This window comes from Antechinus flavipes, chromosome 2 (assembly GCF_016432865.1).
Source record: "Antechinus flavipes isolate AdamAnt ecotype Samford, QLD, Australia chromosome 2, AdamAnt_v2, whole genome shotgun sequence".
Classification (NCBI taxonomy): Eukaryota; Metazoa; Chordata; class Mammalia; order Dasyuromorphia; family Dasyuridae; genus Antechinus; species Antechinus flavipes.
This window is the reverse complement of record NC_067399.1, coordinates 544,276,994-544,298,803: the sequence shown is the minus strand read 5'-3', so window position 1 is coordinate 544,298,803 and position 21,810 is coordinate 544,276,994. Positions and strand designations below refer to the sequence as shown.

General features: G+C 36.5%; 1 protein-coding gene across 1 annotated transcript in view; it reads left to right on the top strand.

The window, feature by feature from the left end:
• Positions 1-21,810, top strand: part of TLN2 (talin 2) — a 237,371-nt gene that overhangs the window by 152,810 nt on the left and 62,751 nt on the right. Inside the window, exons 41-43 of the mRNA XM_051980927.1 lie at positions 6,450-6,551; positions 9,882-10,001; positions 18,803-18,949. Coding sequence (XP_051836887.1) covers positions 6,450-6,551; positions 9,882-10,001; positions 18,803-18,949 — 369 coding nt within the window. The remainder of the gene's footprint in view (positions 1-6,449; positions 6,552-9,881; positions 10,002-18,802; positions 18,950-21,810) is intronic.

Sequence of the window (21,810 nt, the reverse complement as noted above, 5' to 3'; positions counted from 1 at the left end):
ATAAACATTGAAAGGATTCATCGATCACCCACTGAAAGGGATCCTAAAATCAAAACACCAAGGAATATAGTGGCCAAATGCCAGAACCCTCAGATGAAAGAAAAAATATTGCAAGCGGCTAGAAAAACCCAATTCAAGTATCAAGGAGCCACAATAAGGATCACCCAGGATCTGGCAGCATCCACATTAAAAGATCGAAGGGCCTGGAATATGATATTCCGAAAGGCTAAGGAACTTGGTATGCAACCAAAAATAACTTACCCAGCGAGAATGAGCATCTTTTTCCAGGAAGAAGATGGACATTCAACGAAGTAAGCGAATTTCATCTATTTCTGATGAAAAAACCAGAACTTAACAAAAAGTTTGATCTACAAATATAGAACTCAAGAGAAATCTAAAAAGGTAAAGATTAATCTTGGGAACTATATTTTGACTATATAGATGTATAAAGAATACATGTATACCTTGTTCTAGAAATTGATGTGGAAAGGACATTGTACCAGAAAAAGGGTAAAGTGGGGGTAGTACATCTCATGAAGAGGCATAGGAAACCTATTATATCTGAGAGAAAGAATGGAGGGGGATGAATATAGTGGGTAGCTTACTGCCTTCAGAATTGGCTTTAAGTGAAAAATCTTAAGACATATTCAATCTATGGTGAAACTTCTCCCATCTCATTGAAAAGTGAGAAGGGAAAAGTGGAAAGGGAAGGAATAAGCTAAGCGGAAGGGAATACGGGAACTGGGAGGGAAAGGGGTAAGATAGGGGGAGGAACTCTAAGGCGGGGGGAGGGACACTAAAAAGGGAGGGCTGTGAGAAGCAAGGGGTGCTCACAAGCTTAATACTTGGAAGGGGGGGAAAGGGGAAAGAAGGGAGGAAAGCATAAACCGGGGTTAACAAGATGGCAAGTAATACAGAATTGGTCATTCTAACCATAAACGTGAACGGGGTAAACTCCCCCATAAAGAGGAAGCGGTTAGCAGAATGGATTAAAAGCCAGAATCCTACAATATGTTGTTTACAGGAAACACACCTGAAGCGGGGAGATACATGCAGGTTAAAGGTAAAAGGTTGGAGCAAAATCTACTATGCTTCAGGTGAAGTCAAAAAAGCAGGGGTAGCCATCCTGATCTCAGATCAAGCTAAAGCAAAAATTGACCTAATTAAAAGAGATAAGGAAGGACACTATATCTTGCTAAAGGGTAGCATGGATAATGAAGCACTATCTATATTAAACATATATGCACCAAGTGGGGTAGCATCTAAATTCTTAAAAGAGAAACTAAGAGAGCTGCAAGAAGAAATAGACAGTAAAACTATAATAGTGGGAGATCTTAACCTTGCACTCTCAGAATTAGATAAATCAAACCAGAAAATAAATAAGAAAGAAGTCAAAGAGGTAAACAGAATACTAGAAAAGCTAGATATGATAGATCTCTGGAGAAAATGTAATGGAGACAGAAAGGAATACACTTTCTTTTCAGCAGTTCATGGAACCTATACAAAAATTGACCATATATTAGGACATAAAAACCTCAAACTCAAATGTAGTAAGGCAGAAATAGTAAATGCATCCTTTTCAGACCACGATGCAATGAAAATTACATTCAACAAAAAAGCAGGGGGAAGTAGACCAAAAAATAATTGGAAACTAAATAATCTCATACTAAAGAATGATTGGGTAAAACAGCAAATCATAGACATAATTAATAACTTCACCCAAGAAAACGATAATAATGAGACATCATACCAAAATGTATGGGATGCAGCCAAAGCGGTAATAAGGGGAAATTTCATATCTCTAGAGGCCTATTTGTATAAAATAGAGAAAGAGAAGGTCAATGAATTGGGTTTGCAATTAAAAATGCTAGAAAAGGAACAAATTAAAAACCCCCAGTCAAACACTAAACTTGAAATTCTAAAAGTAAAAGGTGAGATCAATAAAATTGAAAGTAAAAAAACTATTGAATTGATTAATAAAACTAAGAGTTGGTTCTATGAAAAAACCAACAAAATAGACAAACCCTTAGTAAATCTGATTAAAAAAAGGAAAGAGGAAAATCAAATTGTTAGTCTTAAAAATGAAAAGGGAGAACTCACCACTAACGAAGAGGAAATTAGAGCAATAATTAGGAGTTACTTTGCCCAACTTTATGCCAATAAATTCGACAACTTAAATGAAATAGAAAAATACCTCCAAAAATACAGCTTGCCCAAACTAACAGAGGAAGAAGTAAATATCCTAAACAGTCCCATCTCAGAAAAAGAAATAGAACAAACTATCAATCAACTCCCTAAGAAAAAATCCCCAGGACCAGATGGATTTACATGTGAATTCTACCAAACATTTAAAGAACAATTAACTCCAATGTTATATAAACTATTTGAAAAAATAGGGATTGAAGGAGTCCTACCAAACTCCTTTTATGACACAGATATGGTACTGATACCTAAACCAGGTAGGCTGAAAACAGAGAAAGAAAATTATAGACCAATCTCCCTAATGAATATTGATGCTAAAATCTTAAATAAAATATTAGCAAAAAGATTACAGAAAATTGTCACCAGGATAATACACTATGACCAAGTAGGATTTATACCAGGAATGCAGGGCTGGTTCAATATTAGGAAAACTATTAACATAATTGACTATATCAATAACCAAACAAACAAAAACCACATGATCATCTCAATAGATGCAGAAAAAGCATTTGATAAAATCCAACATCCATTCTTAATAAAAACACTTGAGAGCATAGGAATAAATGGACTTTTCCTTAAAATAGTCAGGAGCATATATTTAAAACCATCAGTAAGCATCATATGCAATGGGGAAAAACTGGAACCTTTCCCAGTAAGATCTGGAGTGAAGCAAGGTTGCCCACTATCACCATTATTATTTAATATCGTATTAGAAACACTAGCCTCGGCAATAAGAGTCGAGAAAGATATAAAAGGAATTAGAGTAGGCAATGAGGAAACCAAACTATCACTCTTTGCAGATGATATGATGGTATACCTAGAGAACCCCAGAGATTCTACCAAAAAGCTATTGGAAATAATTCATAATTTTAGCAAAGTAGCTGGCTACAAAATAAATCCCCATAAATCCTCAGCATTTTTATACATCACCAACAAAACCCAACAGCAAGAGATACAAAGAGAAATTCCATTCAGAATAACTGTTGATACCATAAAATATTTGGGAATCTATCTACCAAAGGAAAGTCAGGAATTATATGAGCAAAATTATAAAAAAGTCTCCACACAAATAAAGTCAGACTTAAATAATTGGAAAAATATTAAGTGCTCTTGGATCGGCCGAGCGAACATAATAAAGATGACAATACTCCCTAAACTAATCTATTTATTTAGTGCTATACCAATCAGACTTCCAAGAAAATATTTTATTGATCTAGAAAAAATAACAACAAAATTCATATGGAACAATAAAAAGTCGAGAATCTCAAGGGAATTAATGAAAAAAAAATCAAATGAAGGTGGCCTAGCTGTACCTGATCTAAAATTATATTATAAAGCAGCAGTCACCAAAACCATTTGGTATTGGCTAAGAAATAGATTAGTGGATCAGTGGAAAAGGCTAGGCTCACAAGACAGAATAGTCAACTATAGCAATCTAGTGTTTGACAAACCCAAAGCCCCTAACTTCTGGGAAAAGAATTCAATATTTGATAAAAACTGCTGGGATAATTGGAAATTAGTATGGCAGAAATTAGGCATGGACCCACACTTAACACCATATACCAAGATAAGATCAAAATGGGTCTATGACCTAGGCATAAAGAACGAGACTATAAATAAATTAGAGGAACATAGGATAGTTTATCTCTCAGACTTGTGGAGGAGAAAGAAATTTGTGACCAAAGATGAACTAGAGACCATTACTGATCACAGAATAGAAAATTTCGATTACATCAAATTAAAAAGCCTTTGTACAAATAAAACTAATGCAAACAAGATTAGAAGGGAAGCAACAAACTGGGAAAACATTTTCACAGTTAAAGGTTCTGATAAAGGCCTCATTTCCAAAATATATAGAGAACTGACTCAAATTTATAAGAAATCAAGCCATTCTCCAATTGATAAATGGTCAAAGGATATGAACAGACAATTTTCAGAGGATGAGATTGAAACTATTACCACTCATATGAAAGAGTGTTCCAAATCATTATTGATCAGAGAAATGCAAATTAAGACAACTCTGAGATACCACTACACACCTGTCAGATTGGCTAAGATGACAGGAAAAAATAACGATGAATGTTGGAGGGGATGCGGGAAAACTGGGACACTAATGCATTGCTGGTGGAGTTGTGAACGAATCCAACCATTCTGGAGAGCAATCTGGAATTATGCCCAAAAAATTATCAAAATGTGCATATCCTTTGATCCAGCAGTGTTTCTATTGGGCTTATATCCCAAAGAAATACTAAAGAAGGGAAAGGGACCTGTATGTGCCAAAATGTTTGTAGCAGCCCTATTTGTAGTGGCTAGAAACTGGAAATTGAATGGATGCCCATCAATTGGAGAATGGCTGGGTAAATTGTGGTATATGAATGTTATGGAATATTATTGTTCTGTAAGAAATGACCAGCAGGATGAATACAGAGAGGCTTGGAGAGACCTACATGAACTGATGCTAAGTGAAATGAGCAGAACCAGGAGATCATTATACACTTCGACAACGATATTGTATGAGGACATATTTTGATGGAAGTGGATTTCTTTGACAAAGAGACCTGAGTTTCAATTGATAAATGACGGACAAAAGCAGCTACACCCAAAGAAAGAACACTGGGAAACGAATGTGAACTATCTGCATTTTTGTTTCTCTTCCCGGATTATTTATACCTTCTGAATCCAATTCTCCCTACGCAACAAGAGAACTGTTCGGTTCTGCAAACATATATTGTATCTAGGATATACTGCAACATATCCAACATATAAAGGACTGCTTGCCATCTAGGGAGGGGGTGGAGGGAGGGAGGGGAAAAAAAAATCAGAACAGAAATGAGTGTAAATATAATGTAATTATTAAATAAAAAAATTAAAAAAAAAAAAAAAAAAAAAAAAAAAAAAGATAAAATTGACATTTCAATAGGATCTGTTGACTTTAAGAGTGATAATTTCATGCATTAGTTGTGAAGATTAGAAAAAGGGATGACTTTTGGTATCCTTCAAACTTGTCATGTTCATAAAAGAGAGTTTTGCCCTTTAGTTTTTGTAGTGTCATTGAATTCTGACAATTCATTAGATGTAGTCAAAGAATATATACACATTTTTATGTTTTTAGATGTATGTTTCAGTTGAGTATTTAATTTATGGAAATCTAGTGACATAATTCCAGAATATCATCTAGTTTCTCTTTCTTTTTTTGGTAAGGATGAGAAAAAGGATGGAACCTGATGCTGTAATTTTCTAATTAAATTAACATCACTGGAATGTGAGAATAATTTATAAAGTTTCTCTTAACTGGTTATTTAAACTTTTAATAATATAAGCAATTCCACTGCTATATTGTTATCTCCACTTTGAATGATTAAACTACATTAGCCTCATCTCTTATTCCTCACACATTGCAATGAGTCAGGGACAGAGCTATTTGGCGATGTCTCTATTTTTTGATAGGAAAATGGATGGTCCAGCTGGAGTTGATGTTGATGACATTAGTAATGATTACATTCCAAATAGTGATGATGATTATATATTCTATATTATACCACATGTTTTCAGTGTTCTCTACTGCCACTTTCTATTCCTCGTTAAATAATAAGCTCTAATTAATGCCTTTTACCTAATAAGCTTCTAAATGTTTTCTCTGCTTCCACTTTATTCCTGCATCAAAGCCATTCTGTACACAGATGCCAAGTTAACTATCTGAAAATATTACTCACATCTTGTTACTCTCTCACTTAAGAGTCTATGATGTTCCCCCATACACAGACACACACATCAAATCTATTTTCTTTTGCTTAGTTTTTCAAGGCCATCCACAATTTGATCACATCCTTTTCTCACTTGTATTGACCTTATTTTGGTGGAGGGAGTCCTATAATGTCCTTACATGTAGGCCTTCTTCCTGTCTGACCTCTCTTCTTCACTTTTTTTTTTCTCCTCTTCCTGAAGATGAGCATTCTATACTAATGAGACCATTAAGATCTTTGCAGGAAGGGATATTACTTCAATTTCTTATTGTCTTCAATATCTCCTTTAGCAGCTTTATGTATCCTTATACAAACTGAACCTCATTCTCACACATTATTTGCCTAAAACTCTTGTCAAAGGCAGTTACTAATAAAACTATTAGGGTCACTTATGATTCCATTTAGGGCATGATGGTATGATTCTGTAACTCTACATCCTAAAAGAAATAAATTTTCTCATAATGATGATGATCATTTAATTAAATTATTTTCCACTTCCTCTAGCTGGATGAAGGCACTCCTCCAGAACCAAAGGGAACTTTTGTTGACTACCAGACAACAGTGGTGAAATATTCTAAAGCCATTGCTATAACTGCACAAGAAATGGTAAGTGGGGGAGGTCCTGGATTTTTTTTGTTTTGTTTTAATTCTCTAATCTTTACCACCTAGTTATTTTTTTCCCCCAGAGGATTCTTTTTTTTTTTTTTTAATTTTATAATAACGTTTTATTGACAGAACCCATGCCAGGGTAATTTTTTTACAGCATTATCCCTTGCACTCGCTTCTGTTCCAATTTTTCCCCTCCCTTCCTCCCTCCATTCCCTCCCCTAGATGGCAAGCAGTCCTTTACATGTTGAATAGGTTACAGTATATCCTAGATACAATATATGTTTGCAGAACCGAACAGTTCTCTTGTTGCACAGGGAGAATTGGATTCAGAAGGTAAAAATAACCCAGAAAGAAAAACAAAAATGCAAATAGTTCACATTCATTTCCCGGTGTTCTTTCTTTGGATGTAGCTGCTTCTGTCCATCATTTATCAATTGAAACTGAGTTAGGTCTCTTTGTCAAAGAAATCCACTTCCATCAGAATACATCCTCATACCAATATCGTTGTTGAAGTACCACCTAGTTATTAAAGTCTACTTCTCTTTTGGGAAAGCAGAGGAAATATTTTTCTCCAGGTTGTTTTTTTTTCCCTTTCCTTTTTCTTTTTTTTCTTTTGCTAAACTAGCAAAGACAGTTCATGTAGGTATCTGCTATCCTTCTAATTATTTGACACTTTAGAACAATAATATCAAACTCAAACAGAAACAGATCCCTTTGGGCCACATTGATATAGAAAACCCACAATTTAATATTAGCTGTTATTTATTTTTTATTTAATATTAGCTACTATTTGAATTTTCATCATTTACATTTTAATGATTCAGGCCAAAAGCACGCCCACTCAGGAGTTTGGGGAGCTGGCCCAGGCCTATGAGTCTGATGCCTTTGCTTTATAGAACCAAGTCCTATTTGCTAGAGATGATCTTGTTCAGAAACAGATTCCCCAAACCAGAATTAGAGAAAGCTATGGTATGGATATGGAAAGGGGAGAGAGCCAGGTGAACAGGAGAAGCAAAATGGAGAAAGTCAGTCAGCAAGCATTTATTTATTATTTATTAGACATATTTTTTGCTAGGAAGGAAAAAGAAGAAGAAAGGAAAATTAAGGATGCAGAAAAAAGTAGATTTTTTCAGATACCTGAATTAAACAAATTACAATCCTTGTACAATTTACTATAGGTTTTTTGTCAGCCAAAGCTAAAAGGAAAATTTGGTATACATAGTTTTATTTTTGACAAGACAAAACACATCTGTTGAGATGAAACTTTATCTGGAACTAAACTTAAGTTGAAATTAATCATAAAGGTCCTTGTATAAAGGACAGCTGAATAACCTAATAGAAAATGTTTTCATCAAGGTAGGCCTTGGTTTTATAAAAGTGACAATTATTTAAACAGAATAAATAAGACTATATGTAAGAAAAGGGTTACATTCAGCCAATGTCTAATGTTAGGTGTAAATTGCATTCAGTCAGTAATATCTATCATATATCCTTTTATTTGCTTGATACATAAAGCCACATTTGGGCACCTAGAATTATTTTCTAACCAGACCCAAATCATTCTCAACCTAGACCTGGTCTTGCATAAGGTCCAAGGTCTCCAAAAGATTTTGTCATGTGAACTTATGTCCACTAGAGGCTGACCTAAGACTACTAAAGTCTTTCCCCTCCCTCTAGCGGCTCAGTTCACAGACCTGCCTGGTCCGCAGCGTGGTAGGTTTGTTTTTCCCCCTTAGGGTAGGAAGGAATGGCAGTGTTCATCGTAATGGAAAACATTTGGAAATCCAGGCCAGAGGTGATGATTCTCAAGGGACCGTTTGACAGAAGATGAGCTGAATTTGACTGTTCTCAAGCTTGACTTTTGGAGAGAATCACAACTAAGGGAATTAGTTTTGCTAACTAGTTGTAGAGTTTTGCCCCTGCAGTATCTCCACAGCCGAAGTGTCCTGCTGACTGAACTCTTGATGTCTACGATCTTAATGAAACCCTAGCTTTATGCTTAGCCCCCATTTATTAGACAGCTGGTGCAAATACTTTGAGTTTGCAGAAAATTATAGCCATATGCCTTAGGGTTAGCCCCCGAGTCATTGGGTTTCATTCTGACGCAAACAGAAATGAAGCAACTCTTTGGCTCTCCTTGTTCCATTTTGGACCTAATGTTCATTTCCTGGTGACCCACATGTAGGTCTGAAACCAGCAGTCCTTTTTATGTACAGCTTCTCTTGCTTAAGAGTTTTATTATTTATACCATAGAAAGATGGCTGTTATCTCTATAACTAAAAGGAGAAACCAGAATGTAGAACAGCTTTTCCTAATCGAAAGAGGAATGAAAGGTCATTTATGAGAGGGATTACTAAAACAATGTTTAGGGGGAAATAAAAGGAATTTGGGAGGGAAGTAACTGGAAACTTATTTAAGCTAAGCAAATTGTAATGAAGTTTTTCTATAACTAAAGTAACTTGGAAGAGAATGCTTGCTCTTCTTGATGAAAAACAGTAGAATTGGACTATTTTGGTTTGCTGTTTTAAGCTCTCTCCTTACTTATTTCCCTCCAATTGTCCAGATCTAGAACTTATTTAGGTTTGGATTTGTTAGGGGTTTTTCCCTCAGAGCACTTATTTGTCTTGAACCTTCCAATGCTTTACTTCCTCACCTCCATCCCCCTCCCCCATTTTCTCATACTTAGTATTCCATCTGGCTGAAATGAGAAGGCTAAACCCCACTGTGTTCATTGAAATTTGGGTTCATAGCTAGCTTAGTTCTATACTATTCTCCCAGTATTCCTATGGAATAGTGATTGACCTGATGCTAAAAAGGCTGGATAGCTTAGAACTGAGCCATTAGTGGACCAGTCTCTGGTGATTGGGGGAGAGGAATTAAGGGGCAGGAAGGAAATGAGAGTTTGGCACATGCCCGTGTGTCCCCCTGCAAGTTCCTCCAAGGATTTCCACCCTGTTACTGGGCTAGCAGGAGAAGCTATCTGGCTGCTGCTGCTGCTGGTCGCGTTGTCCTTGGGCCCAGCAACGCGATTCCAGCCACCTAGCTGGAAACCCAACTGGCCTTTTTGCACACTCTCAATGCTGAGCATGCTAGCTGTAGAGCCCCGGGCCCTCCGCTTGCCAGATCCCGGGGAGAGGAGGGGGAGCAAACAAAGCACGCCTGTCCAGGTTTGGCTTTGCACCCAGTTATTCTCAGACACCGTAACCCTAACGCACCTGTTGCAGGGTTAAAAAAGAAGATCATTTGGCTTCCAAATGGTATTAACCCATTATTCTGATGCATTTTTTATATGTGTGTTTGTGTGTTCTGCTTGTTTTCTTTTTCCAGATGACTAAGTCGGTTACTAACCCGGAGGAGTTGGGAGGACTTGCTTCACAAATGACCAGTGACTATGGGCATTTGGCTCTCCAGGGCCAGATGGCAGCAGCTACAGCTGAACCAGAGGAGGTCTGCCATCTTATGACCTCTGTTTTAATTAGTGAATGTATATTACTGATGTTCATACCCAGATTACTCTTCACAGCTCAGTGTCACGTATGAGACAGGGAGTCAAAGCCAGGTTTCTTTCTCCCATTTTTCCCCCTGAGTCTTGGATGAAACAGTTGCAGGATTTCCCTGAATCTGACTTCTTTTGTAGCCCCTGCTCTCGGACCTCCATGGTAAATTGAGCATAGCATATGAGCTCCCAGATAGAAGAGGTCTGTTTATTATATTCATCCATGTCATCTAGACCCGTTGGCTCTCCCAGCGCATGCCATATGCCTGATAAAAGCCTTTGCTATCTAGACATATACACCAAGGTGATCGCTATGATCTTCTCCCTCCATCTCTCCAGAATCAGTTAACTTGGCTCATTCAGCATTGTACCTTTAGTTAAAAAAATGGAAGAATAATAAGATCATAAATGGATGGGACATTCATAACCATCTAGTTCAATCTATACCTAAAAAAAATCCTTTCTACCTAAAAAAAAATATATATTTTTTACATCATACCCAATCCACAGTCATCTTTGCTTAAAGATCTAAAGGGAGAGGGAAAATCATCTGTCACTTCCCATAGCAGCCCATCCCACTTTGGGATAGTTCTAATCATAAGAAAGCTTTTCCTGATATCAAAGCCAAATTTGTCCCTTTGCAGCTTCTTTCTATAGCTCCTAATTCTGACATGTGGAGCTAATCAAATATGGCAGAATTCTCTCCAGTAGCAGTTAGAGGAACCCATGAAATAGCCCTGAGAGATGGAGTTTAGCTGCTTCCAGCTCTATGCGACCTACTTTCCCTGAACAAGTTAGCACCAAAGTCACCGACTGCTGTTTCCAAAATCTAGATCAGACCCGCATTCCAAGCTTTGTGGGGGCTCTCCCTTTGTCTCATACTAGTGTATTTTTGGCTTTACTCTGATTTGTTCTTTGTCCTCAGCCAAATGTTTGCCCCTGATTCAAGGTAGCCATCCCAGTAATTTGGATTTCTGGATATTAGGTCAAATGTCTTCCCTGATCATCTCAAAAGTCACCCCCCAAGGTGGCTATGTGCCCAAGAGCCTCAGTGAATGGCTTGTATAATGACCTGTCCTAATATGAAATCCAAGCACTTCTCATTCCTAATATGTAGAGTCTAACTGGTGAATTCAGTGATTACCTTAGGTGGAAGGACCTTTAGGAAAATGCAAATAGGCCAGACTTTTAAAGAGAAAAGACCCACAGAATTTTGGGAGGCAGAGCCTGGCAGGAGTTTAGCCCTAACAGTCAGTGTTCCCTTCAGGGAAAATATTCTAAACCTGTAATATAATGGTATAGATTACAGCTGTGTAGGGAAGATGAAAGTAACTAAACACATTCCTGAGGCAGAGGGTTAGGAATTATCTTTCCTTTTGCCTTTATGATTAAGATTAGTATCTCCTGATACTAGCATTCTTCCCCACCCTTTTTTAAAATGTTAACTCATATACCTAAATATGCTTCAGAAATAAACACTTAAGTAAAAGTTGCATCTAATGTATGGCATGATAATGGCATGTAATTATATTTGTGTAAGCATGGAAAAGCAGCATGTCAGAGTGGTCTCAGGACTGCTTTCACTCTCTCAATATTAAGGATCCCCTCCAAAGAGTTTTTATTTATGTGGGCTATGTCAATTGATATTTACCGTAATAGAAATTAAAATCTTTTAGTGTTAATACAGAAGTTAGAAAAATACTCTTGATCTCATGGACCCTCTTTAAAGGAAGATCTGTAGACTTTACTTTCAGAACTAAGGGCTTAGTGAATAAGAAGCCACTCTCAGGATCAGGAAGATCTGAGTTCAAATTTCACCTCTGACCACTTCCTGACTGTGTAATCCTGGGCAAGTCACTTAACTAGTAGTCCAGTCATTAAAAATAAAAGGTACAGAATGTGCCGAGTGGCATTAGTAGTTAATTTCTTCTTTGGAAATTCCTTATTCTACTATAATTATGTACAGTATGCTCCAATTTTTTTTATTTATATGTATTATTTGTAATATATGTAATATAAAAAATTAATTCAGCATTCCAGGAATAAGCACAGCCTGAATTTTGATACTTGAACATGAGTTTTCCTATATTAAGCTCTAACAGGTTAATAATAGAATAACATTAATATAAGCTCATCATCCCCACTATCTCCCACCACAAAGCACATGGCAGGTATGAATCAATGATTCTTTCAAGTCAGTACCAAGACTAAACTGTTAGCAGATTTATGCATCAGACTTCTGTTGATACTTCTGCTGTGGGGGCTAATTATTTTAAGAAAAATGACCAGTCTTCAGAACATAATATGTTTGACTTTTATAAAGCAAAAAAAAAAAATTGCAGTAAAAGAAGATTTGGTTAAGCAAAATGAAGAACTACCACACTTGAAGGGAAATTGAATATTGAAGGTGGTAAGTAGAGGCAACTAGGTAGCACAGTGGACCTGAGTTCAAATCCAGCCTCATTTAACCCTAATTGCTATGTCCAAAACAACAAAAGACAGTGGTTAGTAGCAGTGGGGTAGGATGGAAAGAGCATTGAACTGGAAGTCAGAAAATCTGCCCTGGAGACCTACCTTTTGCTCATTTTTGCTATGAGACTGAAAAAAAATCTTTGTAAACTTCAGTTTCCTCATTTTTAAAATGCAGCTAATGCTACCTGGAATACATAACTCTATTTTGTAAACTTTAAAACTTCATGTGAATCTTAACCATTATATTATTAGTCAAAGAGATTTGAAACATCTTTTCCCAAAGACCTTTAAAAGCACATATCAGTCACCATCTCTCCTACTTAGCTGAAGTATAGATCTTTCCAGGGCGTTGGGTTATAGATCATATTATATATGATTATAGATCACATACATATAGATTGCATATTACTTTTGCAGTCCTAAGATTCTACAAACCACCTACCCTCTGTAAAAAATGAACACAATTTTTTTATTGTAACAGTCAGAAAAAAGCAAAATATACATAGTAATGAAAAAAGTCAGGAAAGGAAATCATCTGCTAAAAATACAGCTGCAAATTACTGTAGATACTGATCTCTCAAATATTTTTCAGTTTATAGGGGCTGATGTTTTCATTAACTTTTCATTTTGTTGTTTTTTTCACCATCACATCTTGAGTTGTATTTTGCATTCCAGACAAAAGAACAATGTAACCTGGAGTGAAAAGAAGCTGGGGGTAGGAATATAATACTGCCCATAGTTTGCTAAGGGAAATTCCTTGTGTGTGCCTGCCAGACATATATTAAAAAGAGGGGGCTGGGAGATCCCTAAAGCCACACTGCTTTCTGTTCCCAAGAACTGGGAAACATTCATATGCCTAAGAGAGCCCTCCATCATGGCATGTGAAAACATTTAAATCCAATCCAAATAAACAGCCCCAGGACCCTGTTCTCCAGAGTCCCAAGACATTTTGCAGTGTAAGCATTCCATCCTATTCCACAACTATATCAAACCGAATGGAATAGACTTCCTTTAGGCAGCAAAAGGAAGCTTTACCTTCTTGATTTTCAGTGGAAAATTCATGTTTATTTCAGAATATCACATTGAGAACCTGAGGATAACTAGCAATTTTCTAGCATTCAGTGTATTAAAAGCAGGCACTTACTTAAGTTTGCTATGTTCCCTATTCCTAGGTAGCCGCCTTCTCAAAATGAACAATATGCCTACAGAAGAATTCTCTATCAGTTTCTTGCTCTGAGATACTTCATTGACAATTGTAAAATTAATTCTTTCTGTCCTTCATATATACTTTCCCTGTTGCCATCAATTTCTCTATTTTTAGAGAACAGGTCCTTAAATTTTTGTATATCTGATGAAGCCAGTGGACTCCTTAGAATAACATATTTGGATGCATAAAATAATAAGATGTAGGACTACAAAGAAACAATTTTTTTGAAATGATTATCAAAAAAAATTTTTTTAAGCCTTAGGTTAGAAGGCCCCACTTTGGAGCCTTAAAAGAAGTAACAGTCACAGCCGCCTACATAAATCATTTTATTTGAGCCTCATTTTGACCCTGTGAGGTATATGGTACAATTATTGCAACTAACAAAACAGTGCCTCAAATGAGCCAAGTTATTTGGTCAAGGTCACACAGCTGGTAATGGCAACCAGAACTTTTTATTAAGCTCAACAAGCATTTATTGAGTGCCTGGGGTGTGCCAGACAGACATGGTGAAAGATACTGGGGAAAAATGAAAGAATCTTCACTCTCGTAAAGAGCCCACATTCTCATACCAGACTGTCTCTCTAATAATCAGATTTACTGCACTTTAAAGTTTACAGGGCATTTGCCCAACAAAAGACTTAGAAGAGAAGTAATTCTCAGCTGTTGTTATTCCCATTTTAAGGATGAGAATCAGAAAGGTTAGGTGATAGATTGTGGCTGTACATTTGTAAATTTAGAACTGTGTCATCTGGTACAATCCCTTCATCTTAAAAATGAGGAAACTGATTTAGAAATGAAGTGACTTGACTAAGATCACACAGTCATTGTAAGAATTAAAATTCAAACCCAAAATTCCTAACTCTTTTCAAAGTGTTTTTAGCACCACACACTTAGCAAAGAACACTGAAGTTGAAGTTGGAAAATACCTTCCACCACCCTGGCTCTTGCTAGTTTATAATCTTCCAAGCACTATCCTCTTGGGAGTAAAAATGGTGCTTAATCTTATCCCAATTGTAAATTTGCTCTTAAAAAAATAGCTTAAGGGGAAAAGCTCTTTTGTTTAGTTATATTCAGTAAGGAAAATGACCATCTGTTTCTTTAACTCAACAAGTAGAATTTGATTTAGAATCCTATAAAGAAAGACTGATGTTTTTAATTTCATTGATATTAGCCCATATTAATCGGGATACAACATTCCCTTTTCCCTTTTTGTTCGTGGAAGAAAAGTAGAGGTATTTTTTTCCTCTTAATGTCAGCAAGCAATACTTTATTAAAGCAGCTAATTTTTTCCAACTTGTCATTAATAAGCTCATAGAATCTTAAGATTCTATATTAAGAATAACTATTTTTCAATTTTGGGAAGGCAATCAGAGTTAAGGTACTTGCTCAGATTCACATGGCTAGTAAATTCTCATTTTGAATTTAGATCCTCTTGATTCCCAGGCTCATGCTCTACCCACTCTACTACCTAGATGCCTCAGCCCCTTTTTATTTTATAAATTAGCAAACTAAGGCTCAGGGATGAATATCATCATACTATAAATTAAATGAAAATTTATTTCCTGTATTTTATTTTAAAATAAATTTGAAATCTGTTACATGTTAACATAAATAATATTTATTTTTAAAAACCACTATATTTTCCAAAACAAAAATATCAAGAAGAATGGTGTTGTTTTACATATTTTTGCAAATCTCTTAATGTCTGGCTTAATAGAAGACAGCTGAATTGTCATTTATGCCTCTGCATTCAATCTCTTATAGCATGTTATTTTGGTAGAAGTACTTGATGAAAATATGGCCTCACACAGATATGTAATTATAAAAGGGATAGGTGTTTTTAATAGGCAAATAACATCTTAATTTTATTAAAAATTATGATCTATGATCATAAATCCATGAACCATTCTTTGAGAATTGCTGGTCTTATCCAATCCCCTCTAGTAATAATAACTAGCATTTAGATGTACAAAGTACTTTAAGATTTATAAAGTACTTTAAACGTAATATTTTGTTCTCACAGTAGCTATAAATGGATCAGTACACGAATGTGACATTGCTCAGGCCTACTAGATTTAAATGAATGTCAGGGACAAGGCAGGAAGAACCTTTGGCATCCTCTTCCCATGCTTAACAAACATGAAAAGAATTCAGAGTGAAACTACTTTTATTCCAAAACTGACTTGAGACAAGTCTTACTTAAATTGATATAGTGGAAAGTATTAGACTTGGAATCTAGAGTCAGTCCTTAATGATTTAATTAATTGATTAATTGATGGACTTAATCCTGTCGTAGTTGCTATACTTTGGCTGTGCAACTATAAAAAACTCATAGCCTTGGTTTCATTATCTTTAAAATGGGAGTAGTAATATTCATACTACCATTCTCATGGAGTTATTATCAGTAAAACGTTTATGAACCTGAAAGTGCTACAGACATTCAAGTCACCATTATTATTACTATTCAGAACTGTGATTTCTCTGATATGCAAAAATCCAGTGAGGAAACTCTTCAATAGTAATAATAATGTTACTAAATCACTATTATTTATTGAAATTATCAATATCCTCTTAATAGAGTAGCACAATGAAGTAGATAGGAGATTTCATCAACAGTAGGTTTCAGGAATTTCTGAGTCTAAAAATTAATTATTGATTTTACTTCAACATTAATACCTTGAGCTTATGCTTCTTCTTAAAGGGATTTCATATCTGTTATTTTAGCCTTGCCATTTTCCTTGCCTGGTCACTTGCTATCTTGGGACCTGCCTAACTAGAGTTTTGCTTTGTCTGTTAAATATGGTCGATTCTTATTTGGAGGGATGGGGAAGGGGGAGATAGTAAAGACCTGTGAACATTATTGAAATCACATTTACAGCATTAGAATTAAAAAAAATTTTTTGCTATAATTATGTTTCTCCAAAGTAACAAGACATTGAATTCCTTGGGTAAGGGGAAGATGATTCTAGTTTGAGGTGTTTGTTTCTAGGTGACAAGGAGGAGTTAGGCAGCTCTTGCCATGAAGAGCCTATAGCATCTCATACTAGAGATCTTTTTTCAGGCAGAATACTGGTCAATTCAGAATTATATTAATGATACTGAAAGGTATCAATCATATAAAGAATACCATAGATTGTGATATAAGGTCTCAGTTGTCTTACTCACTAACCTTGACTATGGGGAAATCATTTAGTCTCTAAATCAATTTCCTTTTTTAAAAAAATTAAATATGTGATTTGGATAGATTATCCCCAAGATTCTTCCAATTTAAAAAGCCTAAGATTTTATCACCACCTTACCTTCCTCCCCTTTTTCCTTTTAAACACTCCCTAAAATTTTCAGATTCAAAATACTGGCTTCTGCAGAACTTTTCCCTTTAGGTTACTGAATGCTTTGGGATGCCCTAGGAGTCTGAAATTCCTCTCCAAGTTAGGTTTGGATCTAAAATGTCACAGCCTCCTATTTCAAGTGTCTTATTTTTAAAACTATCTCCATCTGATCCCAACAAGTGGATACATGCTTAAACATAAAGTAAAAGATTTACCTTTTTTTTTTTTTTTTCCTGCTACTTTAATATGTTCTGTTGACAAAGTAAAGTGAATAGCATCTTTTCTATCATGGTTATTACAAAGTCAAATTGACATCAAAGACCTTTCCCTATAATCCAATCAATGAGATTATCGAGGAAGATGACTTCTATCCAAGTGATCACACAAGTTCCTTTGTAATTACATTCCTCCAAAGACATTTTCAAAAATGAGGTGACTGAATTCCTTAAATGTAATCCACAGGTCTTAGTATGGATTCTTGAAAATAATACATATTGATTTAATACTTTGAAATTTTTTTTTAAAAATTGCCTAGCTGAACTGGACAGCCTATTATTTATGACAGATTTATTGATCAAACCAAAATAAAAATTGATGTGAAACAGATTTGTGCTGGCCCAGAGGGATGCAAATTAAGGTAGGAAGCATTATTTGTTATAACTCAAATCAGATGACTGGCAGCTCTCCATAGCAAAACTGATTTGGCTGCAGGCACAGAAAGCACAGCCATAGCCTAGAGAATTTTATGATTGCTTATCCAAGGAACAAGTTCATTTAAAAGAATTTGTACCAACTCAGCTCTATGAGATAAATACTAATTAACAAATATTTTTTTGGAAAATCTGGTCTTTTTTTTTTTTAAGCACCCATTCTTAGGATAATAAACTCTCTTTCCCAGCTTAGTTGGGAACATGAATAGGACATTTGGAAGGGAATGCTGGTTTTTAGAGAAATATCATATACTAAAATGTGCTTTATGTAAATTGTACCTAACATGGGACTTTTGATAATTCAGAAAGCATTTCAGGATCTTTGAGGACTGTAGGGTTTATGTTCATTAATTTTTTTTCTTGTGTAGTACAAGTTAATAAAGTACCTGGAAGGTGCTCCCTCTACTGATTGCTTTTACTTGAAATTCCTTTAACAGAGAACCAAATCTTCTTTCCATAATCCCAGGTCAGGATTAAATTACAAAAATCAGGAAGGAAAATATAAATCAGTCAGTAGAGAGTTTAGTAAATCCCTATTATATACCAGGTGCTATACTAAACATTGAATTTGTGCTCACACTAAAATGTAAGTGATTAATGTGTGAGTCTTTCCTTAGAACTCTTACAGGTAAAAAAAGGGGAGTGATGAAGGTCTTGTGAAAGAAGAGGAAAATGGCTTAAAGAGCAGCAAGAGAAAAGCTAGAGCCCCCAAAATCATCATCACACTGCTTAACAGCTTTGCAGAGGATCAGCCTTGGCTGCCTATTGTATATGACAAAATAGAAATAGAATGAAAAATAATACCACAAAATGTAGACATACTTTATGGGATCTGGGTGGCCTTTGGAATCTGTAAAATGTAATTTAACTGGTATCCCCTCCCACACTTCACGCGATATGGAATCCCAATAGGAGTGGAATTTTCCTAGCTTTGGTCCCCTATAACTTAAGAGAAATTTTCCATGCTATGAGAAGGTATAAATGAAAAGATCTATAACGTCTCTCCTCCTCCCCATCCTGGTTTTCCTCCTTAGATTGGATTCCAGATCCGGACCCGTGTTCAGGATCTCGGCCATGGCTGTATCTTCCTCGTCCAGAAGGCAGGAGCTCTTCAGGTCTGCCCCACTGACAGTTACACCAAGAGGGAGCTGATAGAATGTGCCCGCTCAGTCACTGAAAAGGTAAGAAATTTAACCCTCTGATCATATGATGAGTAAACAGAGCTAGCTCCCAGCTGCTGCAACTTTAGCAACAGGGATGATGACATAGGTAAGTGAAATCCTTAATTAAAAAAAAAAAATCTGTTAATCCAATGGTTTCGTCTGTCTCCCCTTAGAATGAAGTGGACAAACCAAGTGATTAGTATTTTATTGCTCCTACAGTTTCTTGTTTGTCACCTGACAAAGGTGCTGATGCATAATGAACAAAGAGCAAAGTTACAAGCTCCTTCTAAATAACTGTGATAACCTAGCAAAGAGACTGAATCCTCTCTTCCCTTGAATAGAGTCAGTTATGGGTTAAAAAAAAAAAATCCCCCGTGAAGCTTTGTTCTCCGGGGGAAGGAGGGAGGTGGTTTTGAGCATGGCTATCAGGAGAAGAGCCCCTCCTCCCTCCCAGAAAGATGCTCCTGGAAGCTTCTAAGATGGTCAGAGACCGCAACGGCCACGAGGTCCATGGTCAGTGGAAGGTGGAGTTTAGAAAAGTGACTCTGGTCCTTCCATCACCGAGGGCTACGGCCAACTTCAGTACTCTATCTTTGACCATGATCAGGTAGCCAGTGGGTGATCCGTAGGACAAAAGGCTGCTACCTGAGACAAACTGTGGAAGCAGAGGGTGTAACGGGCTTTCATGGGGCTGCAGAGTAGCGCACGCTGGAAGGGGGGAAAGGAAAAGAGCCACGTGAAACCTTTGGGAAGACAGGAGCTTCCGGGGTCTAGGAGGGGGTGGTTCTTTCTGAGCGCTCTGTGTTCATCTGGGTTATGTCTCTGAAGTATTCTTATGCATCGAGCTCCGTGGCAAACTGTCTAATGACTTGGGCACTGGCAGCAACGCAGGGTGGGTGATGGCAGCTTTGTTTTCCTTTCTGTTGTTCCTGGGAGGACACTAACATTTCTCCCCTAAATTCACAGCGACCTCGATGCTTCTCGTACTTAACATGATTCTGTCAGACACACAAATTCTGCCATAATTTAAATTTTCAGTCCCAACAAATCAATCATTAATGAGATGCACACTAACACAATTTGCTCATCCCTCCTTCCCATCTGTTGTTCCATCTACTCCAAAGTACCATGTACCTTCTCTAAGGAACCTTCCCTGATCCATCAACCCATTATAATAATTCTTTATTCCCAGCAACTCTTATAATCCACAGAAAGTACTTTTCCCCCCATGTTAGTTACTGATCTGAGTCATGTTTTTTGTGCATGTGAATTTTATATCCTAATTATGGCCCAGTCTAGTAAAAGCCAACCTCTATTTCTTTCTTCTATCTCCTTTTCCTTCTATCTGTTATATATTATATAGATGCTATTCTGTCTACTTTCCTCTCCTCCCCCCTCCCCACCCCCCCATTAGACCAATAGATTCTTCATTCTCCAATCTTTGGCGTGCCATTAACTACAAGAGTTGCCATTTGCACACTAAGCATTGCAATTTCATCATCTCTTCTGATAATATAATTCTGAGAAAGTCTATAAATTTCTTTGGTATTTGAAAGTCTTCCTACTCAAAAAGTTAGGGAACCAATCTCAGTGGAGCTACTGTTATTTTTGAGGGTCAGTACAATATAATGGATAGAGCTCTGGTCTTGGAGTCAGGAAAACCTGGCGGAGTGACTATATGCAAGTTGTTAAACATCTCTGTGCTTCTGGTTCCTTATCTGTAAAATGAGGGGGTTGACTTTAATGGCTTCTAAGGTCTCTTCCAGCTTTAGATCAATCTCTGTGACCAACACACTGCTAAGGATTATGTTGGCATATAGCATAATAAAGGTATTGATTGGCCTGTACCTGTTTTATTAGAGCTGAGATTCTGGTAAATTTGACCTTGGTATATTTGACATACACAGTCCCCCTTCTATCCTATGTTATTAATGCTTTATGGCATCTAATTGTTTTTAATTAAAACATTAAAAATTGTGATTGTCGAGAAATTTTTCTTAATCTTTCCACTTAAAATAAGGAAAATACATGTATGGAGAGGGTGTTTTCCATCTATATCCTGTACTAAAGTCCTTGGCCTGGGGTATGTTCTATAGCTTGAAATAATTGTCCAGGATGCTGAAGACATGCTAGAACCAGGAAATGAATCCATATCCTAAAAGACTTTACTACTGCCCTTGTTATTGCATTTGTAGCTGCCAAGTTTCCCTCTGGGAGGCCACTTGAAATTGAAATATGATGGAAGAGAGCTGTCCCAAGAGATAAAACAGCCCTTTTAGAGGAGAGAATATAGTTATACTTTAGTAATAGCCTGAGAAATTTCGCCTTTATCTGCCTGACTTCTTTTATTTCGTCTTTTGATGCACTTACTTCATCTCTGTGCAGTCATGTCTGACTCTCTGCAATCCTATTTGGATTTTTCTTGGCAAAAATACTGCAATGGTTTGCCATTTCCTTCTCCAGTTCATTTGATAAATGAGGAAAATAGTGTGAAGTGACTTGCTTAGAGTCATACAGTTAATAAGTATCCAAGGCTGAATTTGAACTCAGGAAGATGAGTCTTCCTGACTCAGGACCCAAGATCTCTGTGCACTGTGGCTGCCCTTCTCACTTTCATTTCTAGGCAGGAAACCATGCCCTCTCCACCTTCACAGCTCCTGTGTTTGCACCTTTCTTTGTGTTTCCTTGTGAAACAATTAGACATCTAAAACTATGAACACATTGACAACGTAGATATCATTCTGTCCTAGACATGATTTCTCTTTTCAGTTAAGATAATCAAAGGTGATCATGAGTAGGTTGGAAAAGACACCCAAAATTAGATATCTGAATATATTCTTAGCACATACTTTTTCACCTTCCGTTCTTCTGTCCACCAG